Source organism: Dermacentor albipictus, chromosome 10 (genome assembly GCF_038994185.2).
Source record: "Dermacentor albipictus isolate Rhodes 1998 colony chromosome 10, USDA_Dalb.pri_finalv2, whole genome shotgun sequence".
In the NCBI taxonomy this organism is placed as follows: Eukaryota; Metazoa; Arthropoda; class Arachnida; order Ixodida; family Ixodidae; genus Dermacentor; species Dermacentor albipictus.
The window spans coordinates 51,971,036-51,998,683 of NC_091830.1; the positions used below are offsets into that span (position 1 = coordinate 51,971,036).

General features: G+C 47.6%; 1 protein-coding gene across 5 annotated transcripts in view; it reads right to left on the minus strand.

Moving 5' to 3' along the window:
- The window catches only part of Pld (Phospholipase D), a 170,937-nt gene that overhangs the window by 99,793 nt on the left and 43,496 nt on the right, over window positions 1-27,648 (minus strand). For 4 of the 5 annotated variants that reach the window (XM_070527443.1, XM_070527441.1, XM_070527442.1 and 1 more), the window contains exon 1: window positions 15,255-15,276. The exons of the other annotated variant lie outside the window; for it this stretch is intronic. In XM_070527443.1, coding sequence (XP_070383544.1) covers window positions 15,255-15,256 — 2 coding nt within the window. In that variant the 5' untranslated portion in view covers window positions 15,257-15,276. Of the gene's footprint in view, window positions 1-15,254; window positions 15,277-27,648 lie in introns of those variants that run through there. 5 annotated transcript variants of the gene reach the window in all.

The window sequence follows — 27,648 nt, forward strand, 5'->3', positions numbered from 1 at the left end:
CAGCGACGTCAAATTCGCAGCACTCGTTACTCGTACCAAAGTCAAGACGTATATGGCGACCAAGGTCACGGATGAAGCTGACGCGCTCGTCCTCCGTCGAATTGTCACCTTGACCTTTGCGGAAGACAAGCGTCGGACGAATTGGAAGAAGCAGTCACGTATAACCAGAAATAAAGCTCGCCGAATGGACAGGTATATATATACTGCCCTCGCTCGAGAGCGACAGGCCAATAATAATAATAATAATGATATTTGGGGTTTTACGTGCCAAAACCACTTTCTGACTATGAGGCACACCGTAGTGGAGGACTCCAGAAATTTAGACCACCTGGGGTTCTTTAACGTGCACCTAAATCTAAGCACACGGGTGTTTTCGCATTTCGCCCCCATCGAAATGCGGCCGCCGTGGCCGGGATTCGATCCCGCGACCTCGTGCTCAGCAGCCCAACACCATAGCCACTGAGCAACCACGGCGGGTAGCGACAGGCCGGGTGGACGGTCAAAGAGCGGTGGGGACGTTCGAAATGGCTGCAGGGTTCGACGAAGGAATTCCCGCCTAGTACAGTGAAGGCGCTTGCAAAGTCTTCAGCAGATTTCGGGCAACGCCAAGTACGAATCTCCCAAGTACTACCGAAGGGCGCGAAGAAGTGGCTTGCATGTAGCTTCGCTGTCTTTTACGTTTAAGTTGCTCGAACTGGTTTATGTCTACGAACATGCTTAAAGCGACGCTTTCTGTTTGCCTATAGCTCTCTCATGCGTAGGGTAGCAGACCGGACGCGCGCCTCCTTATATATAACTCCTAGCACTTCCTGTGCTGTAATGTTTGCTCCCTTGCTAGTATTTTTCTCTGCAGTTTCCGCATAACAAAAGAAAACAAGAAAAGAAGAACATATACGATTTCAAAGAGTCTCTGACAAACGAACTATTGGTCCACCAAATACCACGCAAGAATGTTCTGTGTCGGTCTGCAATGTGTCGCACGCCGGAGCAGCCGTGCAGTGTAGTGAAGCGCACTTCTTCCGACGGCGGAAACGGTGTTGCAGTCAATATTGCACGCGACTGTGCACGTGTTTAGTCGGCTCACGGTTGTCCCCAAGGCGCGCAGACGCTCTCAAGGAAGTAGCGCACGATATCATTCCGGCGGCAATTACGTGGACGGTCGAGGCGCATTGCGCCGTCGGCGTCGCAGTTGTCGTGCTGCCCCGCTTAGACGGCGCCCCCTTAATTGGCTCGCGGTGTAGAGAGAGAGAGAGAGAGAGAGAGAGAAAACAAGGGTAGGAAAGGCAAGGAGGTCAACCAGAACAGCATCCGGTTTGCTACCCTACACTGGGGGTGGGGGAAAGGGGAATAGAAAGAGGATGAAAGGGAGAGAGTAACCACTGAGTACGTGTAGGAGGGACACCATGCACAAGGACACCATAAACGGTCTGTTAATCCCGTGCACTTCAAGTACCGCACTAGTGCACGAATCGCTTTTCGAGCCAGTGGCTCGCGGTGTAAAACTCGCATAATCTGGGGACCTCATCGCGACGCGGAGGGTTGCTGGGTAACACGTTCTGCAAACTCGGGCGCCGGATACCAGAGTGATCGTTCGGGCGGATATAACGCCTGCTCAATGATTTCCGGTAAATGGAATAGGCGAAGAATGCCCGACGATCACGATACCGCACCTAATGCGAAATTCGAGTGCAGCTGGGCATGTGCTTTCATTTCGGGATATGCTGAGGCAAAGAATTTGAGGTCGAAATCACCACACCGACTAGTACTGGGCCAGCGCCGGCAGCGCCTTCGAAGATAAAACGCAAGCAGTCGCGTTTATGCGACTCCAGACAAACACATACGCACACCAAAAGTACATTAACAAATCACAGGGGGGCAAGGAAAGCGACCTACGTAGGCTCTGTTCACAAACAGGGACACTCACACACATAATGTGGGAATGTATACCTCACTCCCGTTTTCTCATCCCCCCGTCAGCAGCGAGACTGACTGGACAGCCTGGCTCAGTTCCGGGGACGTCGACTGACAGCTTGAACTGGTAGACTGGGCGGAGAAGGCCAAGCAGGCCCAGGGCCTTACTTGAGCCGGATCCCTTAGCCACCTCCCCCTTTCACTTTCCCCTTTTCAATAAAGTTGACCACCACCACCACCAGGGAGGGACAGTGCGGGAACGCTGGCACGATGAGCGGCGCATCGGTGCCAGCTGTACGTGGAAGAAGACGACGACGAAGGCGCGAGCAGTGGATGCTACAGTGGTGCTGCTCGAAGACGAAATGTCGACCCTTGGATTTAGTGGAACGCGCCCATAAGCGGATACTGCTCATCTGATGACGACGACCGGCCTTACGACGTTCCAAGCTGGTCAAGTTTGTGCCACGCTTGTAAGTACACCCTGTAAATAGTTTCCCTACTGTGCTTTCACGGAACAACATATATATATATATATATATATATATATATATATATATATATATATATATATATATATATATATATATATATATATATATATATATATATATATATACAGTGAGAGCTCGTTAATTCGAACTTCAATATTTCGAATTTATGGTTAATTCGAACTGTACGATTTGGTCCGGCCAAGCTCCACAGAAGTCTATGTATAAAAAAGTCCGTTAATTCGAACGCCAGAAGGTTCCCTCACGGCCAGAGAAACGCGCCTACTGCCTACACACAAGGCTGTATTCCTCCGAAACGGAGAGAACGGCGAGAGAAGGCAAAATCGGACAAAAATCTAACCGACGCGGGGTCAGCCAGAAGGCAGCGGCGGCTGCCGCCTCCCCGTTCTACGTAACCTCCGAGACTTCTTGCCCGTTGCGAATCTCGGAGGCTTTGCAAATCTTGTACAGCTGCTAATGTTGTGCGGAGATGGCACTGCAAGCTCCAACACACAGCGAATCAAGTACGTCGCAGCTGCGCTTGCAATCAAGAACCAACAAATCAGGGCTTTCGCCACTTTCACATGTTCAGCGTCTTTGTCTCGGCAGTCTTCATCGGTTGTCCACCTCTCTTTTCAGCGTAGGAGGTATCGGCCGTCGCGATTCATTGTGATGGTGTTAAGCCTCGGCTAACGTTCGTTTCGGTGGACATCGGCGGTGTGGCACAGTTGGACCCAGAGATTCGACTTGAAGATGGCGTGTGCCGCGGGCACACGCCATCACTTTCTGACACGCCAAATTTCTGACATGCCCTACTGCTTCCAAATCGCAGTGTACTGTTGCCCTCCCTTCACTTACGTTAGTTCGAACTTTCGTTAATTCGAACTGAAGTGGCTTCCCCTTGCGGTTCGAATTAACGAGCGTTTACTGTATATATATATATATATATATACGAAGATTATCCGTGCGCCAAACGAGTACTGAGCGAACGGGCTTATACAATCCTTGAGCGCTGACCGACAATATACGGACCACAGTAAGAATCAGCGCCACCTGTTTTGAGTAACAAACAAACAAACGATTGCTTCATAAAACCTGCCCATATAATGGCGGCTCACAGGCATCTCTAAAGCACACTGATGTGTTAATAAAGCAGCTCACTATTCTCAACTGCTTATCCGATTTACTTGACCTCATTTGACTTAGCCATTCGACATGTGTAACTCCGCGTGTGCCCATTCCTGGGGAGGAGTTCCGCAAGAGTGCACCTAGTGGACGCAGTGGCGTAGGTAGGTCATGTGGCACCCGGGGCCCTTAGGTCTTCTGTCACCTCTCCCCTCGCTGGGTGTAGCCTGTGGTAAGAGGGGTGTCTTCAGACGTATATGACACCCCCCCTCCCTCACTGGCCCCTTGCACCCGGGGCCCACGACCCCCCGGCCCCCCCTGTTGCTACGCAACTGAGTGGACGTGTCCAATTCGTCCGCTCCTCAAGTGCTGATTGGCTGCGGCGCCTCTCTGCGGCAGACGCGCAGCCGAGCACAGCCAATCAGGGCTTCAACGCCAGAAGAAAATGGACACGCCCACTAGGTGGACTTACGGAATACCCCAACTGGGCAGACTTGCAGAATGGACACGTGCCACTGTGACACGCCAGAGGTACAAGAATTGCTATGGCATTTGGCTAAATGTGTGTCGCTATTCTCTATGCCCGCAGCTGTCCGCCGTTCTTCCCGCCTCAGGCATCAACACACCGCCTTCGCCCTCGTAACACCACTGCATAGACGCCTCGCACTATGCATCCGCGAGATTGTGTTCGCATTTAGGCTTAGCTTTGAGAGCTTACACCCTTCTCGCGCGTATGAGAGCATGAGTTATACGCCGATTCGCACCCTTATTTACTTTTTAGGGGTGTACGTTATTTTACAGTGCGTAGTGCATAAACGTAAAAATTGTGTGCGATCGAAGCTGCGAACGTTGTGGCGAATAAGCACAGACGTTGCACCTTGCATGAGAAGTAAGTGATTACAACAAGCTCCGCTGTGACCCAGCCTTGCACTACTATATGCAAGCTGCCCACATTTCTTTCTTCTTTCAGTTCTGGTGTCACTGCGCTATAATTTCTTGCAGAACGGTTCAATGCGCAGAGCCGTGAGCCTAAGCCACATCGTACGCAGATCGAATGAACCTGTGAGGCAGCTGAAAAGGCCATTGACCAATCGACGCAGTTCGCGCAGCGTTTGCAAACGTTCAATAAATCGTGTCCGTTATTAATTACGATGCTCTAACTATACGATTCTCTAACTACGATTCTCTCAGCGACATCGTATATACAGATCGGATGAACCTGCGAGGCAGCTGAAAAGGCCATTGACCAATCGACGCAGTTCGCGCAGCGTTTGCAAACGTTCAATAAATCGTGTCCGTTAATAATTACGATGCTCTAACTATACGATGCTCTAACTACGATTCTCTCAGCGACATCGTATATGCAGATAGGATGAACTTGCGAGGCAGCTGAAAAGGCCATTGACCAATCGACGCAGTTCGCGCAGCGTTTGCAAACGTTCAATAAATCGTGTCCGTTAATAATTACGATGCTCTAACTATACGATGCTCTAACTACGATTCTCTCAGCGACATCGTATATGCAGATAGGATGAACCTGCGAGGCAGCTGAAAAGGCCATTGACCAATCGACGCAGTTCGCGCAGCGTTTGCAAACGTTCAATAAATCGTGTCCGTTAATAATTACGATGCTCTAACTATACGATGCTCTAACTACGATTCTCTCAGCGACATCGTATATGCAGATAGGATGAACTTGCGAGGCAGCTGAAAAGGCCATTGACCAATCGACGCAGTTCGCGCAGCGTTTGCAAACGTTCAATAAATCGTGTCCGTTAATAATTACGATGCTCTAACTATACGATGCTCTAACTACGATTCTCTCAGCGACATCGTATATGCAGATAGGATGAACCTGCGAGGCAGCTGAAAAGGCCATTGACCAATCGACGCAGTTCGCGCAGCGTTTGCAAACGTTCAATAAATCGTGTCCGTTATTAATTACGATGCTCTAACTACACGATTCTCTAACTACGATTCTCTCAGCGACATCGTATATACAGATCGGATGAACCTGCGAGGCAGCTGAAAAGGCCATTGACCAATCGACGCAGTTCGCGCAGCGTTTGCAAACGTTCAATAAATCGTGTCCGTTAATAATTACGATGCTCTAACTACACGATTCTCTAACTACGATTCTCTCAGCGACATCGTATATACAGATCGGATGAACCTGCGAGGCAGCTGAAAAGGCCATTGACCAATCGACGCAGTTCGCGCAGCGTTTGCAAACGTTCAATAAATCGTGTCCGTTAATAATTACGATGCTCTAACTATACGATGCTCTAACTACGATTCTCTCAGCGACATCGTATATGCAGATAGGATGAACCTGTGAGGCAGCTGAAAAGGCCATTGACCAATCGACGCAGTTCGCGCAGCGTTTGCAAACGTTCAATAAATCGTGTCCGTTATTAATTACGATGCTCTAACTACACGATTCTCTAACTACGATTCTCTCAGCGACATCGTATATACAGATCGGATGAACCTGCGAGGCAGCTGAAAAGGCCATTGACCAATCGACGCAGTTCGCGCAGCGTTTGCAAACGTTCAATAAATCGTGTCCGTTAATAATTACGATGCTCTAACTACACGATTCTCTAACTACGATTCTCTCAGCGACATCGTATATACAGATCGGATGAACCTGCGAGGCAGCTGAAAAGGCCATTGACCAATCGACGCAGTTCGCGCAGCGTTTGCAAACGTTCAATAAATCGTGTCCGTTATTAATTACGATGCTCTAACTACACGATTCTCTAACTACGATTCTCTCAGCGACATCGTATATGCAGATAGGATGAACCTGCGAGGCAGCTGAAAAGGCCATTGACCAATCGACGCAGTTCGCGCAGCGTTTGCAAACGTTCAATAAATCGTGTCCGTTATTAATTACGATGCTCTAACTACACGATTCTCTAACTACGATTCTCTCAGCGACATCGTATATGCAGATAGGATGAACCTGCGAGGCAGCTGAAAAGGCCATTGACCAATCGACGCAGTTCGCGCAGCGTTTGCAAACGTTCAATAAATCGTGTCCGTTATTAATTACGATGCTCTAACTACACGATTCTCTAACTACGATTCTCTCAGCGACATCGTATATGCAGATAGGATGAACCTGCGAGGCAGCTGAAAAGGCCATTGACCAATCGACGCAGTTCGCGCAGCGTTTGCAAACGTTCAATAAATCGTGTCCGTTATTAATTACGATGCTCTAACTACACGATGCTCTAACTACGATTCTCTCAGCGACATCGTATATGCAGATAGGATGAACCTGCGAGGCAGCTGAAAAGGCCATTGACCAATCGACGCAGTTCGCGCAGCGTTCGGAAACGTTCAATCATCGTGTCCGTTAATAATTGCGATGCTGTTTATTTCAAGTTGGGCTCATTGAAGGGCAACTACCGCTTTCTGTTCTTTTCTTTTCTTCTGTGTGCGTGTGTTCCTGCGCGCGTCAGAGAAATGTTCGCGTCACGACACCGTGATGCCGCCTGTCTCCGCTTGGCGCTGAGCCGCGTACTCCCCTTACAAGTCACTAAAGCTAAATGCTAAGTCAAGCTAAAGTGATAGATTTAGTGCTCGAGAATCTCCAAGGCGTCAATGCTATCGCGAACAGAGCCTTGATAATCGAGAAACCGAGGTAAAATGCAGGACACGATTACGCCGTAAAATACTTTACACCCTTAAAAGTGAAAAAGGGTGTAAATGTGTCTATAAATCACACCCTTGGGGTGTGATTTGTGTAACCGACACCTTAAGCGTGTGAATTACATACACATTTACACCCTTTTTCACGTTTAAGGGTGTAAAATATTTTACAGTGTAGGGGAGACTGCCCCGGGACATTCAATTAAGTGCACTTGCCCGATGACGAAAGCATTCCTCGGTTAAATTCTGTCGCTAGTACTCAACTACTCGTCTGAAAAAAAAAAAAACATCCTCGTATTGTATTATAAGATCAAACAAAATGCTACTTGTCCAGTTCCATTTCGTGTTTGGAAAAAAAAAGAACGATAGCTCATTGAAATTACCGTTGACAACGACGCGGGCGGTCGAAAGGTTTCGTTTTCGCTCGACTTAAGCCGCCCACGCTTTCGCGTTTCAGTACTTTCCTGATCGCGTAGTGCTGCGCTGGTTTTGCTCGCTCGCGAAACTCGCACAAACTGCAATTATTAGAGGATTCAATTTCCATGCGATGTCGCGAGATGCCCGAATGGTCTACGCCCCTTGACCGAAAAGTAGCTATACAGCGGTGAAGCCGCCGCTCTGTCTTGGCTCGGTGCCGCCGTCTATTGGGTGCCGTTTTACAAAGAGACTAGGAACAAACTTGCTTACTTACTTACTTACTTACTCATGGACGGCAGCAAAGGACGGTGATGGCGTATGCAACGTCATCACTCCCCGGGTTCGGTGGCGGGAGATTCGAACTTCAAAAAAGCGAATCGGACCCTTCGGACACAATTTTCTCGTAAACTAAGTATTTTCTTTGCGAGAAACAAGCGTTGCGAGGTTCCTGGAAAGGAATTTAAACAGTCTACGTAGTAGTTGCCTTTAGTGACCCTTTAAGGGCTGCCGAATAAAGTTTAAACCCCTCGAATAAAGAACCACTTCTCCCGCTCAGCGAATCGAGCCACATTCCAATAATTACGAATAGATATCATGCAAAAAAAAAGTGCGCTAACGGGCGCCCTTGTAACCTGCGTCAAAGCTTTGACATAACCTCAGCGATAAAGTACCGCTGTGTCACCACGAATCAATCAATCAATCAATCAATCAATCAATCAATCAATCAATCAATCAATCAATCAATCAATCAATCATTCAGTCAATCAATCAATCAATAGGTTTATTTCCGTATTACGCATCACTCTACGACGAAAATAGGTGGCAAGAGCTGCTTCATCGCAGCTTGACTGAGCTCCTGCCACCAGCCGCTCTCCCCCATTTCGGTAAACCGTACCCCCCTCCTTTCCCCGCCGCTTCGTCCCTTTTTTTTTTATTCAATGCTAATAGTATTATTTGGGAACTTCCCCCAGTTTACGGTGTGCATGTCTGCCCACGCCTAATCTCTTTCCCGCCAAATTCGGTCAGTATATATAGACCATGGCCAAATGCATGGGCCATGGTCTATAAATGCATCGGGCTCCAGTGCTGAGGCAAGCGGGTTACAGAAATTCGGTTATAGAAAATCGAGTGATATATGCTCTGATGGTTTCTGCAAAATTTTCTTTTCTCAGTCATGGTGAGCAAAAAACAAGACGCTAAGTACAGGTCGTACCACTCCGCTAAGCGCAATGCCCCAGCACAAATACCATTCATGTACTTTCATTGTATTGCAAAGACGGAGCTTCAGTCACCTTTCTGAAGGTGAATGAACCAATCACATTCGAGATTCGCAACGGTCAGATGTAGCCGATCTAACATAAAATGCCGCAAGCTCTTTAGGAAAGCTCCAGTAGGTGCGCCTGCCTGATTTTGAAATGCGTTATTACCATAACGGATACAGCCCAGCGCTGAATAACTTAAATCTATTAACATCGACTGTGCGCAGGTTGATATGCCTTTGTCCTGGCTGCCCCTGAAAAACTCCGATTCCTACCGAAAATGCCACCGATTCGTACATTTATCCCGGAAGGGAACAATTATTGTTGAAGAAGCGATGCTCTCGATTCAGTGTTTTCCGAGCGGCTAGTTTCGAAATCGTTTCGCATACAGTCAAAACAATCGCTCGAAGGTGACGTTCGACCTTGAAAAGCACAAACTAACAGACTGATTTCGAAAACGCACGAAACGCACAGGGGAGGTGATTATAATGAGGCAGCCTATTATGTCCCACACCACTATGTAAAGCTTGGTCGGTAAGAATTTTCATTTTACAACGAATTACTCACGTTTAACAACCTCGGAAGGGTAGCTTACTAACCCCTCCAACTCCCCCCCCCCCCCCCCAAATTTTTTTTCGTGTGTCGGGGCTTTCTTTCATGCTTGTAAAAATAACTTTTACGTAGTGCGTATTAAGCAACAGAATGATGGATCGGGGAATTTTTTCCAGGATGCTCTATAAATTTCTCACTGCCCGCCGTGGTTGCTGGGTGGCTTTAGCGTTGGGCCGCTAAGTTCAAGGTCGTGGGATCGCATCCCGGCCACGGCGGACGCGATTCTAAGGTGGGGGAGGGGGGGGGCGAAATGCAATAACGCCCGCGTGCCTATACCGTGCATTTGGTGCGCGTTAAGGAACCGCAGGTGGTCAGAATTAATCGGGAGTTTCCCCACTACAGAGTGCCTTACGATGATATCGTAGTTCTGGCACGCGAAATTCCAGAAATTTAATTAGAGAAAAAAAATTAATGAACCCCTGCGCGCGACCACGCACGCGAGGACGATGGCAAAGCCAAGGTAGCGTACAGTCGCGGAAAGAATAAAATGGACCACGGGATCTCCGCAAACGTTCAATTCCCGAGCAGCCTGTAGCAGTATGCAGTAAAACTGCCCACGACAACGTTGTTAGCATATTCTAGTCGAGGTCCAAAATGCAAATACCAGATTGCGTTGTGATGTTGCGGAGATATTCAGCTTTTTCTTAGATTTCATGGTCCGTAATATTCTGTCCGCGACTGTACGTATACACAGGCCGAAACAAATAATAATAATAATAATATTTGGGGTTTTACGTGCCAAAACCACTTTCTGATTATGAGGCACGCCGTAGTGGAGGACTCCGTAAATTTTGACCACCTGGGGTTCTTTAACGTGCACCTAAATCTAAGCACACGGGTGTTTTCGCATTTCGCCCCCATCGAAATGCGGCCGCCGTGGCCGGGATTCGATCCCGCGACCTCGTGCTCAGCAGCCCAACACCATAGCCACTGAGCAACCACGGCGGGTGCCGAAACAAACAGTCACGTGTGCACAAGCCCGCTTCGAGCCACGCGCAAACAGTCAGCGGGAGCTCATCACGTGCTGCGTTTCTTTGTTTCGTATCGTGCTATGCATGGAGTGTTGGCATGCGCTCGAACTGTGCATATAGTGTGGGAGGGAAGCGCGGCGGATATCGGTCGTCCTCGTCCTATTTATGTCTCCTTAATGAACGCCCTTGTGATAGACGTGCAATGGCCCCTGCCTAGAGCAAAGATTACCGAATTTTAACAAAAATTACCCTAGTTCTATTTCCGTCCCCCTTTTTTTTTCAGGACATCTGACGCGACACTGAAGACTCACCGAATGTGCTGGAGAGAAGGGATACGTAGTAACGTTATCGCCAGCTAGTCGTGTGGCGACAACTGCAGACACCCGCATTCCGCAGCCCGCGAATGAGAGAGAGAGAGAGAGAGAGAAACATTTATTTACGCACGCAAAATTACCGCGCGACTGGCGCTCGAAACACTTTGCCTGTATTCGCGGGCTTCTTTCGCGCTCGGAAAAACACTTTTATGTAGCATGTGTTGAGCAACAGAAAGTTGTACCAGAAGTCTTTTTTTCATGTGGCTCTACAATTTTATAATTGACACTTTTCATCTAATCAAGAAATTTGAGAACTTGATTATTTAGACTAATTATGTAATTACACGGAGTGCAAGAAAAAATAATCTGAGTATGTCCGAGCGACGGCAAACAACGTTACCTTAGTTCCGTCCAGCTACGTGGCATTTGCACATTTCTGAAGTTTGGCTACAGTCACGTGGGACACCCTGTATTCGGGCGTGTGCGTGCGAGCTTGGTTCGCTGTACGCATTACCAGCGAACTGTCCAGGAGCTCGCACGCAAGCGATATTGCTTTGCGGGCTGAATATTTATTTCATTTAAAAATTTTGCTACGTAGGTTACCTAAATAATGAATTTTATTAAATCCGTTCCGTACTCTGTCCTGTTAATTGAAGGCCGAGGAGCCTTTGGACACGGACTGTTGCTCATGTCATGCTTTCGGCGACGACATTCGCGTCAACTTCGCTCCGCGACTAGAGCTATATAGGGTAGGCCACCGTGGCCCTATACAATCTGACCGCGACCGCATTGGGTCCATCGGCCAGGGGCAGTGGCGGGCACACATTCTACGCAGTGTAGCGGTTATCTCAGTAGTGTTGCACGCCAGGCTATCTTCGGAGCTATGCGGGAACAATTTGCACTCCTGCCAGCTGCGCAGAACAAAACACCACGTCCGGTTCAGTGCGGGCGTCTATTCTGGATACCGCCTAAATTTCGGCCCATTGTCGCATTCCGCCACGTTCTCATTTACCCCAATCGGAGGGGGGGTGGGGGCACGTAGCCAGGGCAGTGACACGACCGCATAGAGACAATGGACACGATTTTCCCGCTGGCGCCGGGCCTCTTGGGCGTAGAGGCAAACGCGGAATGCCTTGTCGAGCAATGTGTCCATGGAGTTTCCGGTTTCATTGCTTCCTTCTAGCTATTTATTTACTTTCCCGGCGCTTGGTAAGAAGTTATGACGCTGGTTACCTTCACCTTTTACAGTAAAGGAACGCTTGGTAAACTCCGGAGATAACGCAAAAACGTTCGCGTCGACCCTATGGTGCATCTCGCAATATATGGTGGAATTTGGCGGTGTCCCGAATAATGCCCAAATCAGCACATCCCTTCTCCATGGCAACAACACGACGATGGAGACAGAGCTGCGATACGAGGGAGCGGATCGCAAAATTCAAGCTGACGAATAGTAAAGTCATGTCCGATTGGGGGGGGGGGGGGGGGGGGAGGGCATACATTCTAAGACTAGCGTCGCGTCGATCGAGATATCTGAGCTCCAAAGATGCTACGAAACACATCGTACTACAGTTAACGGTTTTCCAAAAGCGTGCCCATAATAGTTAGGCACAATGCTAATTGGAACCCCGAGGCATTTTTTAGCTGATTTTCGAGATGCACACCTCGAGAGTGAAACGCTAGCCTCATGAAGGATCTCCGATGTGCAGACAATAATGACATCACCGCTGCTCTGCTTCAATCTCGATATTACGAAATGCACCGTAAAAAAATGGCTGTGGCTTAGGTAAGGTTAAGCCCAGGATGCGAAGCATACTAGCCTTTATTTTAGTTGTTGAACCACTGTTTAGCCTGGTGAACTGCTGTTGCTTGGCTATATTTGGTTCGGCTAGACGAAGAAACAACTCATGCATTACTTCTTCGCCTTCAAGAGTGGAACGCGACAGCGTTCCCGTCGACCCGCCAAGGGGTGTAAGACAATGGGCTACAGGGCAGCGACTACGCGCCCCGCATTGGACGCGGTGAGCGTCGAGCAAAGCAGCGTTCGGCGCGGCAACGAAATGTGCGCCTGAGCAAGAGACGCACGCCTTAGAAACAGCGCGTTTCTAAGGCAACACCGCATTCACTAGAGGCGCTTTTGTACCGCTTTGAAGCGTTGTACTCGTGGCTCAGTGGTAGCGTCTCCGTTCCACACTCCGGAGACCCTGGTTCGATTCCCACCCAGCCCGTCTTGCAAGAGTTGAGCCAAAGCCACTTCTCCTCTGTCGTGACGTCACGGTGTCACGTGATTTCATGGTCACCGCCGCGCCTGAGGAGCTGGGTTGAGCCCTCGTAATATGCTTCGCATAAAAAAATAAGCAACAGACGTCAACTATTACACAGTTAACCAGCGATATTATTGTCGGCATATTTCTTTCTGTTAACGTACGCCTGGTCCCAAAACCTATCTGCAAAACCGACACCGAGTTCCTTTTAAAATAAAAATGGCTGTGGCTTAGGTAAGGTTAAGCCCAGGATGCGAAGCATACTAGCCTTTATTTTAGTTGTTGAACCACTGTTTAGCCTGGTGAACTGCTGTTGCTTGGCTATATTTGGTTCGGCTAGACGAAGAAACAACTCATGCATTACTTCTTCGCCTTCAAGAGTGGAACGCGACAGCGTTCCCGTCGACCCGCCAAGGGGTGTAAGACAATGGGCTACAGGGCAGCGACTACGCGCCCCGCATTGGACGCGGTGAGCGTCGAGCAAAGCAGCGTTCGGCGCGGCAACGAAATGTGCGCCTGAGCAAGAGACGCACGCCTTAGAAACAGCGCGTTTCTAAGGCAACACCGCATTCACTAGAGGCGCTTTTGTACCGCTTTGAAGCGTTGTACTCGTGGCTCAGTGGTAGCGTCTCCGTCCCACACTCCGGAGACCCTGGTTCGATTCCCACCCAGCCCGTCTTGCAAGAGTTGAGCCAAAGCCACTTCTCCTCTGTCGTGACGTCACGGTGTCACGTGATTTCATGGTCACCGCCGCGCCTGAGGAGCTGGGTTGAGCCCTCGTAATATGCTTCGCATAATAAAGCGTTCCGCATAAAAAGAAAAATGGTCTCCAATGCACGCTGTGAAGGTGGTTGGACGGCAGAGCTGTAGACGACAACTAGAACGATAACCCATTGCGACGTAGGTTGAAATAATTCACCCGTGGCGACATTCACACGCACTCTACCTAATTATAAGCCTGAGACGTTTCGACGGCCTGCGACTTGGCTCGCGCCATTACTTCGTGCACCTACGAAAAGTGGACCAGAGAGAAGAGAAATCAGCCGCACCTCGTAAGCACGCCTCTTCAGGAGTCCGCACTGTACGTGGACTTCCCATAGCATTGTCACAACACAATTGAGTCGCTAGGCTTGTTGTTCTTTTACGCGCTAAAGTGCAGTTACGTCACTCCCTGCTTCGTATGCTACAGTCAAGCTGCCGTCGCCGAGGCAGCTGGCGCTACAGTAATATTTAGCGGGAAACGTATGCGGGGAGCGCTACGTGCTTCGCAGTTCATGTAGGGGCGGGAGCGCCTTATCAATTATGTGGTTCGGATGCTCGTTTTGAGCTTGTCCTTTATCGAAACGTACGCAGTTCTGTATAATAATAATATCTGGGGTTTTACGTGCCAAAACCACTTTCTGATTATGAGGCACGCCGTAGTGGAGGACTCCGGAAATTTTGACCACCTGGGGTTCTTTAACGTGCACCTAAATCTAAGCACACGGGTGTTTTCGCATTTCGCCCCCATCGAAATGCGGCCGCCGTGGCCGGGATTCGACCCCGCGACCTCGTGCTCAGCAGCCCAACACCATAGCCACTGAGCAACCGCGGCGGGTGGCAGTTCTGTATGTTGTAGGCGTGGTACCAAAGAATCTATGCGCGGTTTGCTTCATTTTTTTTCTAGTGCTTGGAGACTCTGCCTTACGCGGGTACGAGCCATTGATGATGAGAGCTTTCTGTCGACGTTACGCCACGAAGAAATCCCGAGGTCCTGGCCATAGACAGCGAAGCTATCTACGGCTAGGACGAGTTAGGAAGAAACGACGTGACAAGTTCGAAACAACAGATAAGTTAAAAGATACACATAGATAAAAGGCGAATAAAATAGGTGCAGCGTGCCGGGTCCCAACATATACGCGTGTGCCGAGTTCAAAACGCATTACAGGCGAGGCCGCCATGCAGTCCCGAGATGAGCATGTGCACAGCTGGGGAAGATATAAATATCGAAAAACGCATGCACAGAGATCCGACAGTCAAAAACGGACTTTGTATCACGCAAGACAATAAAAAATAATCAAACGCAAACTACAACAGCGATAATGTACAACTGCACACAAACATTAATAATGAAAGCGGGTAGCGGTTACAATATCCAAGTGCAGCACGAATCTATATTGTTATAAGCAACCGTTAAACACTTGACGTTGATTTTACTATGAGTACAGCGCTAGCACGGGTTTCCTTACGGACTTACATTTCGAAGGTGCTCCCCAGTGAACTTTTAACCAACGCTATCCGGCCCTTGTGGCGGGAAACCACAAACTTTAACGAACCTTTGCGCGCAGGAATGTCACCCGTAGGTTACGGCTGTCATCAGCGACGGCGCTGTATATACGTACAGTTAGCAGAAGTATCACGAGGTTATACGTGTACGCTGCGAGCAGATAAGAGGAGAGTGACTCACGCCGCGTCGCACAAATAATCCCAACAGCGAAAGCGGGAGCAGAGATGAGAGGAATCAGGAGCAGGTGACAGCAAAGGTAAACAGAGGCATATATATATGCCGTCGGCACCGCTGCTGGAGGGATGCCGCCGTGTCCGTAAACCCACGGAGTTCAACGTGTCGTTCAACGTGTCGTTTGATATAGTTCAATGTATCATACCAGTGGCTTCTTTTTTAATGTTATCCGCATATATACTGTCTTTTCGAAATTAATGCTCATTTGCCATTGTCTACACCACTCAACTACCTTATTAATGTCCCTGTTTAACCTAAGTTGGTCTTCTTCCGTTGTTATTTCATCGTACACAACGCAGTCGTCAGCGTAAAGCCTGATTTCGTTTAACGTATCGTTCAACGTATCGTTTAACGCATTGTTTAACGTATCGTTCAACGTATCGTCTAACGTATCGTTTAACGTATCGTTTAACGTACCGTTCAACGTATCGCTTAACGTATCGTTTAACGTATCGTTTAACGTATCGTTTAACGTATCGTTTAACGTATCGTTCAACGTATAGTTTAACGTATCGTTTAACGTATAGTTTAACTTATCGTTTAACGTATCGTTCAACGTATCGTTCAACGTATCGTTCAATGTATCGTTCAACGTTCAGTTCGGTACCTCGAAACTGATCTAAGCGCGGGAAAGGGACGCTGAAGCGAAACATTAGATGAGTGTATAATCATAACGTAATCCTTCAAAACTCAATACTTGTTAATTTCCCGGTAACAGGTTGATTAATAGAAGAAGAAAACAAATGAATGAAGACCGAACTTACTCCCTTTTCTTTTATTTTAGCGCCGAAACCCATACACCGGTACGTCAGTGTGGCGTCACGGATTCCGACGTGCATTTATTTTTCATATTTGGGCTGTTATAGTGCAGCAGAAGTTGCCGAAACTTACAAGCTTCACTGTTCGGTTGTTTCAGAATAGAATGCAGTCCCTCTTTATCTCTATTTTTGAAAATTTACTATGCGCGAGCAGAGGCCGTCAAATTTCATGACATTATGGTGAGTTGGTGCGGGAATTCGAAGGTGGCGTCGCCACCCGTCACTCGTGTTCTCACGTTTTTTTTTTTCTGGCATTACTCAGTCTCTTCTTACGATGAGAGTAATTTTTTATGGTATTGTAAAAGCGCAATTTACTGATACGGCTGAAATTATTTTATTTTTCTCTTTACTATCCCTTTAAGGCAGATCACATAGTTGCTTGTTATATTTTCTTTTTGATATACCGCAGCAAGCTTCCCGTTTGGGGTGCTTTGAGAAAGAAAATAAAATATATTTATATTAATTATTTTTGCCCAAGAACATTTCTTCGTTTTTTAATGCAATTACTACCCTTTGGCAACTGCACGCACTTTTCAGTATGATGACCGTTTTGGCCTCTTCCAAGCCAACTTGGGCCATGTGACATTCAAAAGAAAGAGAAACAGAAAACAAAAGCAGAAAGGAGCCCTGTCCACTCTACGTGCCTCGTCAATCTCAATAATGAACATTCTGCACTAGTACTTATTACAACTCCGTCTCTGTCTTGCTACTTCCATCAATACAATCATCGCACTAATCATCATAATCATTACACCATATCAGTCATATCGACACCAATTACGTACCCTTTATTTGACCGATCAGAAATCGCCTTAATTTCGCCAATCATCAAGAATAAAGAAAATGAAATTATGTGGTTTTACGCGCCAACACCACGATCTGATTATGAGGCACGCCATAGTGCGGCAACTCCGGAATCCTCCGGAATCCGGCAACTCCGGAAGGGTCCTTTAAGGTACACCCAAATCTAAGCACAGGGTTGTTTTCACATTTCGCCCCCGTCGAAATGCGGCAGCCGTGGCCGGGATTCGATCCCGCGACCTCGTGCTTCGCAGCCAAACACCATAACCACTAAGCAACCACGGCGGGTTTCGCAAATCCCCAGAGGATGAACGCGTCAGCAACTTTTTTTTTGTCATTCGAATCTAGTACGCATGGTGAGAAATTGACAAGCTGGTTTATTTTCTTCGGTGTAAAATGGCGTCTGTCCTTTCTGGGGTCAAGAGTGCCACTCCGTCAGTCCCCGTATTTCGCACAGTTCTCTCCAACGTTGCTGCCCTAGCAACTATCTCGGATTCAGACCGTCTAAGAGGAAACTTTACCTCGGCGCCAACTACACCTCCTCTGCTCAAGTTACACCCGTGAACAAAAGTATACGGACCACCGGCTCTCCCACAAAATGAAAAAAAAGTCCGACAATTACGATACTCCCTAATGAGAAACTTGAATTCAGCCTTTGCGTGTTTTCATTTCGCGATATATTGAGGCAAATAATTTCCGACCGACATCACCGCCCCGACTGGCAGTAGGTCAGTGACGTCAGCGCCTTCGCAGAGAGAGGAGGAGGAGGAGGAGGAAAGAGAAAAGAAGAAGGCAGGGAGGTTAACCAGAATAACGTCCGGTTGGCTACCCTACACCGGGGGAATGGGAAAGGGGAAAGCAAAGATCACAGGGAGAGAGAGGAGGGAAGGAAAGAAGGAAATTGCGGCAAGTTCGCTGACGCGTGTGGTTTTACAGAAATTCAGGGGCAGTATGGCAAAGCTGGCATGTTGAGCGGCATCGGAGCCAGCTGTGGAAGACGGCGACGACGACGAACGCGCGAACCGTGCCACGAGCGGTTACGCCTACGCCAACGCCGACGCTCAACCCGGGAACGGGCGCCTAACAGCTGCGCTCTAAAAAGAAAGAAAGGAATGAAAACTGAATTTATTAGCAATTCTAACGCATACACTGATATCGAGACAGGTGCACTGAACATATTGGAATGCCAAGTTCGGACTCTGTAGTCATCAATTTCAAGTTTACACTCATAGGCGGAGAACGAAAAAAGACAGCTTTATAGCAGAATCTCTGGTCCGTCGCACTTTTCTTGCTCGCCGAAGTACACGTGAAACACAGAAAAGCTCCGAATAGACAACCGCAGAATGGATTTAAATGACATTTGCTGCATGCAATATAGAAAGAAGTATGACTTTTACTAGCTGCAGCTGGAAGACGTTTTATTTAGGGCCCCAAATATGTAACAGAAATTGTCGGAAATCCGTAAGATCTAAACACACTGCACCGGAAGCTGGTGTCACAGTTCTGTAAATTGCCTCTGTCAGGGCATCTCCACCGGACAAGTGGGATGTATCATTTTATACCTTGCGTGACATTTTCAGAATGTTAACGGCAGCTCAACAAAAGCCGCACTTACAAATTACTGCATTTATTCAAAAGAAGTGTATACGAATCAAGTTTGTGTGCTTCAGACGGCTCAAGCGATGCTGTTCGCGGAATTTCGACATGTTTCGTTTTCTTTCTTTAATATTACTAATGCGTTACATAGTTGTAAACTTGATACTAGAGCTTTCCTTTTCATTTTGCGATATTCAACCACTGCTATCCTAAAGGAACGGACGGCCAAAATTAAAGAAACATATTTCCTTCTTACAGTCACTAGATTTTAACTTTTATTTTCTATTACATGCAACGAGCCTCGCCACGTTGAATGCAGTGATTGAATAGCAACACGCCTTCCCCGTTTCAGTGTATTTAGATAGCGGCATACTGACACAAGGCTTCCTCTTCAACGGCTGACTGCATCTTCAGTTTATTTCGTAGACTCGCAGGCGAATATCAGCGTATAATGTATACTGCCGTGAACACAGTGTGTCGTAAATGTTCGCGCATTTCGTGCATTCCGGAGGCCAAAGCCTCCAGGATCTGCAAATAACACGCGCGTGCAATGGCTCAAATATCAGGTAAACGCGGTACAAAGACATATCAGCGTTATATGGAAAAAAAATCCCGGAAGACAAGTTTTTCTTTCTTCCTTTTTTTCATCCAGCCTTCTGCAGCAGAAAACAAGGAAGGAAAGATCACCAGAATTCGGCAATACCAAGGGTTGGGAGCTCATTTGCAGCGACAGCTATAGCAGTGAGCCGACAAAGCGGACACCGCCATTTTGGCAATGTTGGCTAGGCTAGCTTTAATGCAGAGAAAGAAAGAAAGAACTAAAGAAAGAAAGAAAGAAGGAAAGAAAGAAGGAAAGAAAGAAAGAGAGAGAACATTTTCCCGCTATACAAAGAGATGCCCGCTACATTACACCGAACATATGCCCCCTAAAAAATCCAGCAATGCCAAGTCTGTTTAACAGAACGAGGTTTACAATGCCGCAAGCTCCATCGTGTTGAGTAGATCTCCTTTATTACTAAAGGGCACTCGCTTGCGGTGAGGGGGGGGGGGGGGGGAGGCTTCAAGGGCTTTCATCTAAAAACACGTGGAAAACGGAGAAATAATCTTTTCTCGGCATCCGGTTCACCAATTTTCGGCGATGTTTATTGCACTTAAAGGCAAAAGTAAACCTTACCCACTATTGGCGGCAAGGACTTACGGAGTCGCCATCTGTCGGAAGCGCCTCGCTTACGTAGTATGAGGGATAACGCGACGCGCTCCTCGTAGGTTTGGCTTCGGCGCTCAATAAATAAACAGCACGGCGGGGGCCCCCCTGGACATTTCTGTAAGTACTCTCGAAACGACAGACGTCCTTTGCTTAAATCTTGGGCGAACAGTAAGCACAGAATCGTTTACAAACGCTGTCTCTTTACCGAATACGGACAGTGAACGCCCACTGCCGCGGTCACCGCGATGGAAAGGTCGGGTGAAAGGTCGGCAATCGCTGACGGGAAACTATGTGAAATACGCTGTTATTAGCCCCGAGAATTGGGAGTGGCGCCCTCTCGCGAGTGACGTCACGGCCAGGACGCCGCTCGCTCCGGCTCGCTCGGCTGCCGCGCGCGCTCGTTCCCTTCGTGTATGCTTGGGGTATGGGTGGCTCGAGCCATACGTATTGAAAAATACGTCGGCTTCTTTCAGCTGCCATACCTTAACCACAGTTTCTTCTTCAAAAGCGTGTGAGTCGAGAAACTTTGCGGCTTGAATATCGCAAGCTAAGTAGCGTTAAAGGGGTCTACTAGGTTTCGCAATGCATATATGCGCCGTGTCTATCGGTAAATTTTGACTAAAAAAAGAATATCTGCAAATTCAACGCGCGAAGTTGTGTATGATGCTTCACTAAACAATTAACATTCCTTTAGTATTTAGCTATGAGAGGCATTGCATTTTACGTGGAAGAAAAATTTGGTAATTGGCGTCAACATGTTATCTGATTTTAGAAAGACACTGCCCAGCGAAGCTCTCATCATGATTCCTATTACTCTGGTGTGTTGTTCTATTCAAATATGGCCATTCATTAATGCGCAAAAAAATAGTTAGGCGCGCATTTCTTATGAAAAAGTTTGCTGCTACTTTCATCCCCCTCTGAAACAGGCCTCCAAAAAAACGAATTGCTCATGGCTGCTAACACGACGGCGCGTCATGTAGAGTATTTACATAGTTAATTCACAAACACCATAGTAGCAATCACCTGAGAGAAAAGTTTCGTTGTTAAGATCGAGAGCCACTCAATTGAAAGTGATGAAATGTTTCATAGTGGCCCTCAGTAGCCTTTATCGACAATATGGCACACCCCTGATCACGTAACGGTAGCAATCGACTGTCCGTATGGCGATGCACGCTATGTTCGCGAAACCCATCAGTTCACTACAACTTCGAATTAAAACCATAAAGCATGTTTTTTACAGCGCCAACTGGAATGGCTAAAGTATTCTCGAGCTACTACACCGCAGCTTAGATTTCCTGTATACAAAAGGAAAATTCAAGCACCTTCTGTCTCACCATGTCTCGATCCAGCGTTATTCAATTATACAAACTGATAACTATTCGCTTCGTCGGTACATAAAAGAGAACCTTGCAGGCAAATTAAGTTTGCTCCAATACAATCGGAAACATTAATAAAGAAAGCACCACAAGCCTTGCATATGCTTTCACTTGATTTCTGACCCTCCACCGGGGGAATTTCGATATTTTCAATATGTCCCATACTACTAATCATTGACGCTTCGACTTCATTCTGGCTGCAGCGATGCGGTCCAGCACGCATACTTCACTAAAAAAATTGGGCCGAGCAGCCTGTGTCAGTTTGCCAAAGAGATTCGTCATGTATATTCCTCAAGCAGCAAGCACCAGTAAATTTCTCAAGTGAGTTTGATTTGATTTAATAATTTCCATTTACACACACACATGTATGATGTGTGTTGTTTTGTGGCGCAAGGGCCAGGTTTGGCCAAAGAGCGCCATGACTGGTGGTAGTGTTAAGGATGTATTATGGAAGATGTGACTTGGCTGTAGAGTGGCCTAAAATAGTCGCTGTAAAGTGCGTAAAATCTACGTGCTATAAAATTATGGCGATGACTGATGACGAATACTATGAACTTTAAAATCCATCGTAAAAGAATGATGCAATGTTTAAAATATGCGAGACTTTAAATTGCTTGCAGCACTACTGCCTCGCCAGAGCCCTTGAACCATAAGGGCCTAGAGGCATGTGCTATTCAGAATAATTATCGCAGCGGCATCCTCTGGAGAGAGGACCCGCTACGAACATGTCGGGCTAAAAACATGCAAGACAACATCTTTCAGAAAGCTTAGTACTGCGTTGGTGTCAAATAAAGGTTCTGGGCCTAGTAACATTACTGGATGAAGGGGGATGTGCTGGCGGTATGCTACGGGAAAATGTTTCTTTCGTTCAGATTCGGCTTTCGGACACTCCAGTAAGACGTGGAGGACGGTCAGCCTCTCCCCGCATCTACCACAGGTTGGAGGCTCGTTTCCCGTGAGTAAAAAGTTATGTGTGCCGAAAGTGTGTCCTATTCTTAGACGGCAGAATAGGACATCTGTCCGGCGGGATTTTGTTACGGGAGGCCAGAAACCTAATTGTGGCTTGATTACATGCAGTTTATTGTTTGTTTCCATGTCCCACGAGCGTTGCCAGTAGTTCCGCAGTTTTCTGCGCAAGTAGGGCCTCAGATCTGTGACAGGGACTGCTGCGGTAGGATTTACAGAATACGATGCAACTGATGTGGCCATCTGGTCCGCCAGAACATTGCCTTCAATGGCCCTATGACCGGGCACCCAGCATATGATGACATGCTGGTTACATATATACGTTTTACATAGGACGGAATAGAGTTCGTTGATGACTGGGTTTTTGTGCTTAGAAAATGACATCAAGGCCTTCACAACACTGAGGGAGTCCGTATATATAACTGATTTCTGGAGTTGTGATTTATTTATATGCTTTACGGCCGACAGCAGTGCGTAGGCCTCAGCCGTAAAGATACTAGTTTCCGGATGCAGTACGTCGGATTCCGAGAAGGATAGACCGACGGCTGCATAGGACACCCCGTCGTGTGACTTCGATGCGTCTGTGTAGAACTCCGTGCACGAGTATTTGTGCTGGAGTTCCCGGAAATGCATTAGGATTTCAATCTCTGGAGCGTGTTTTGTAACTTGCATGAAAGGTATATCACATTGTATGAGCTGCCACTCCCACGGAGGCAGTAGCTTGGCTGGATGCATTAGGGGAAGCTCGAGGAGTGGAACGTGCATTTCTTCACTAAGCTCCCTCACACGCAGCGAGAAAGGCTGTCTTACGGAAGGACGATTGCGAAAGAGTGTAGCATATGTCATGTCATTAATGGTATTAAAACAGGGATGTTGAGGATTTGAGTGGACTTTCAGAAAATATGTTTGGCTCATGTATGTTCTCTGAAGATGAAGTGACCACTCATTTGATTCTGCATATAAACTTTGTATGGGACTTGTTCTGAAAGCGCCTGTGGCCAGTCGGATTCCTAGATGGTGGACAGGGTCTAGCATTTTTAGTGCGCTCGGGGCGGCAGAGTGATAAATCACAGCACCATAGTCTAATCGTGATCGAATGAGGCTTTTATAGAGTTTCAATAAACACTTCCTGTCACTACCCCACGTAGTGTGGGATAGAAGTTTGATTATGTTCATTGTTTTTAGACACTTTTCTTTAAGATGTTTAATGTGGGGGACGAAAGTGAGTCTGTAGTCAAGTATGACACCTAGAAATTTGTGTTCTTTGTTTACAGGTATCTGTTGTCCACACACTTCTAAGCAGGGATCTGGAACCAGGCCTCTCTTCCTTGTAAACAAAACACAAGAACTCTTGTGAGGATTGATTTTGAATCCATTTTTCTCTGCCCACCCTGACACCTTGTTCAAACCATGCTGTACCTGTCTCTCGCAGACGGCGAGGTTACAGGACTTGAAAGCTATTTGAATGTCATCGACGTAGACAGAGTAAAAGATGGCGGGTGGTAATGAAGCACGAAGCGTGTTCATCTTCACGATAAAGAGTGTGCAGCTGAGAACGCCTCCTTGGGGTACACCCGTTTCTTGCGTAAAAGGCCGTGAGAGTGCATTGCCGACTTTTACCCGGAAGGTACGATTTGACAAATAGCTTTTTATTATATTAAGCATATTACCGTGGATGCCCATTTCTGACAGGTCTCTTAAGATTCCGTAACGCCACGTCGTGTCATACGCCTTTTCCATATCGAGAAATATCGATAGGAAGAACTGTTTATGTATAAATGCGTCCCGGATATTTCCTTCAACACGTACGAGATGATCGGTTGTGGACCGCCCTTCTCGGAAGCCGCACTGATACGGATCAAGCATTTTGCTCATTTCAAGGAAATGGATGAGTCGCCGATTAATCATTTTTTTCAAATACCTTACAAAGGCAACTCGTGAGGGCGATCGGGCGGTAACTTGCCACTAAGGAAGGATCTTTGCCTTGTTTTAAAACAGGAACCACAATGGCTTCTTTCCATGCAGTTGGGAGGTATCCTGCAGCCCAAATGGTGTTGAAAAGTGTGAGTAGTGTAACTTGGGTATCACTGGGTAGGTTTTTGATCATTTCATACATGAGTCTGTCTGATCCAGGTGCAGAGCTCTTGCATGAGCTCAAGGCAGCTCTGAACTCGGCAATACTGAAAGGGCAGTTGTACGATTCATTTTGTAGACATTTTCCTTTGAGTGGCTTACATTCTTCTATTTGTTTATACTTTAGGAAGGATTTCGAATAATGTTTTGAACTTGACACACTCTCAAAGTGTTCGCCAAGTGAGTCTGCCTGATGTTGCAGCGTATCACCCTGTGTGTTTACGAGAGGGAGTGAATATGTTTGTCTGCCTCTAATTCTATTTACGCGGTTCCAGACTTTCGCCTCATCTGTAAACGAGTTGATGTTCGATAAAAACTTTTGCCAACTCTCTCTTCTGGCCTGTCGGCGGGTTCTCCTGCCTTGAGACTTAACTTTCTTGAAGTTAACAAGATTCTCTGCAGTGGGCGAAGCACGTAGCAACCCCCACGCCTTGTTTTGATTCCTACGTGCGACTCTACATTCATCGTTCCACCACGGGACATGCCGTTTGCATGCCGAGCCACTTACTTCACGTATGCATTTACATGCGGCATCCATTATAAAGGCTGTGAAGTATTCCACAGCAGCATCGATTTCTAAAGAACACATGTCATCCCATGATATACTAGTTAAATTTCGGAATTCCTCCCAGTCTGCTGTGTCAATCTTCCACCTAGGAGCCTGTGGTAGATATTCATTTTCTTTAAGTGTTCTTAATAGTATGGGGAAGTGGTCGCTTCCGTAGGGATTATTTGTAACTTCCCATTCGAGCTCGGGCAGTATAGACGCGGAAACTATACTAAGATCTATTGAAGAAAAGGTTCTGTTTGCAAGAGAGTAATATGTGGGTTCTTTCCTATTAAGAAGGCACGCTCCAGAAGAAAAAAGGAACTGCTCAACGAGACGACCTCGCGCATCAATACGAGAGTCTCCCCACAAGCTGCTGTGTGCATTGAAATCGCCAAGAACAAGATAAGGTTCTGGCAATTGATCTATCAAGGACTGAAATTCATGTTTGTTTAGTTGGTAATGCGGGGGTACGTAAATCGAACAAATAGTGATGAGTTTGTTCAGCAGGACAACTCGAGCCGCTACTGCTTCGAGGGCCGTTCGTAGCTGTAAACATTGACACGCTATGCTTTTTTGAATTACAATGGCAACACCGCCAGATGATGCCATAGCATCATCGCGATCTTTGCGGAAAGTAATGTGCTGTCGAAGAAAATTTGTGTGTTTTGGTTTTAAGTGTGTTTCCTGTAGACACAGCACTTTTGGATTGTGTTTTTGAATGAGCTCTTGCACGTCATCAAGGTTTCTGAGAAGACCTCTGACGTTCCATTGAATTATTTGTGTATCCATATTGGGTGATAATATGTGCTGTGTGTACAGAAACAGAAGTAGTGTTTATGGAAATTACTGTGATTAAATTACAGAGCCCTTTCGAGGCCCTGTAACGGGAGTTTTGCCCTTTCTGGAGCGTTCGAGTGAACCTCGCCGCTCCTTAGGCGCTTGGCGCCCCTGGAGGATAGGTGTAGTGTCCATTGCCTCTTGTGAGGCGCCGGACACCTGCTCTTGCGAGCGAGAGGTCACCAGGGAGAGTCTCGCCTTGGAGGGCAAGACCCCTGCGCCCACCAGCCCGGAGGTCGATGGGGTTCCCTGGGGGATTTGGCTGCGCCGGCCGTTGCCAGCGCTGGAAGGGACCTGGGAGGTTGAGGAAGCCTCGGCTGCACCCACCTTCGGGGTCGATGATCCCTTCTCCTCGGTTGACGGAGCAGCGCTAGCTGCAACCGCCGCGGGGGCAGATGGCGTAACTGCCAACTCACTGCTTGAGGGTCGGACAGCCGCCGGAGGCCGTTGTGACGCTGCCCCCTGACGCGCCACATCGGCAAAGGTTTTCTTGGGCAGGTATGATACCCGCCTTCGTGCCTCTTTGAACGAAATATTGTCTTTTACTTTTATAGTTACAATTTCTTTTTCCTTTTTCCATGAGGGGCACGACCGCGAGTACACGGCGTGATCCCCGTCACAGTTTACACAGTGGAGAGAGTTATTACATGCTTCAGTGGCGTGTTCAAGGGCACTACATTTCGCACATGTTTGGCGGCCTCGGCAGCTCTGCGAGCTGTGGCCGAAACGCTGGCATTTGAAACACCTTAGGGGGTTCGGTACATATGGTCTGACACGGAGCTTGATGTACCCGGCCTCTACAGACTCGGGCAGAATACTTGAACCGAATGTGAGTATTAGGTGCTTCGTTTGAATTTCTTTACCATCCCTTCTGATCTTAATTCTTCTGACATTGACAACGTTCTGCTCACTGAAGCCCTCCAAGAGCTCAGCTTCTGTCAGCTGGAGCAAATCGTCATCAGACACAACGCCGCGGGTGGTGTTCAGAGTGCGGTGAGGAGTTACTGTCAATGGAACATCCCCAAATGACACTAGACTGGGCAACTTTTCGTATTGTTTCTGGTCATGTAGTTCTAACAGGAGATCGCCACTTGCCAGCCTTGATACCTTGTAGCCTGGACCAAGGACATCAGTTAAGGACTTGGAAACTAGAAAAGGGGAGATATTTCGTACTTGCTTATCGGATTTTTCAGAGTGGATGACATGATACCGTGGGAAGTTGGGTCTTTCACGACCAAAGAACTTGAACACATCTTCGGTGCGCCCTCTTTTGTGAGGGCGATCAAGGAGGGGAGGGAAGGAACTAGCCATAGAATAATGTAATTTTCGGCGATAACGCCAACCACCCACCGTGGAGCCCTACAAGGGGACGTTACAGGGACTGTAAAAACAGGTCCTGCAAACGCCAGCTGTACGTTATCGCTATAACCAAATATGAGATAACCTAGGTTGGTTATTCACACAAGGTTAACCCTTGCTGCCTGGAAAAATTGGAAGTAAACGGAAGCTAGGAGAAGACAGGAAAGGTGGAAAGTGAGAGAAAGACGAAGGCTGGAGGGAGAGAGAGACAGGAAAAGGCAACTACCGATTTCCCCCGGGTGGGTCAGTCCGGGGGTGCCGTCTGCGTGAAGCCGAGGCCAAAGGGGTGTGTTGCCTCCGCCGGGGGGCCTTATAGGTCCGAACACCCGGCATCGGCTCAACCCCCAGGATCCTCTTTTCCCCGGACACGGCTAAGCCGCGCACGGCTACACGCGGGAGGGTCCGACCCTCGTGTGCTCGGGTACGTGGTGTCGCAACGCACCAAACGCCTGCTTGCGCAGACGCCCCTGCGGGGACACACACATGT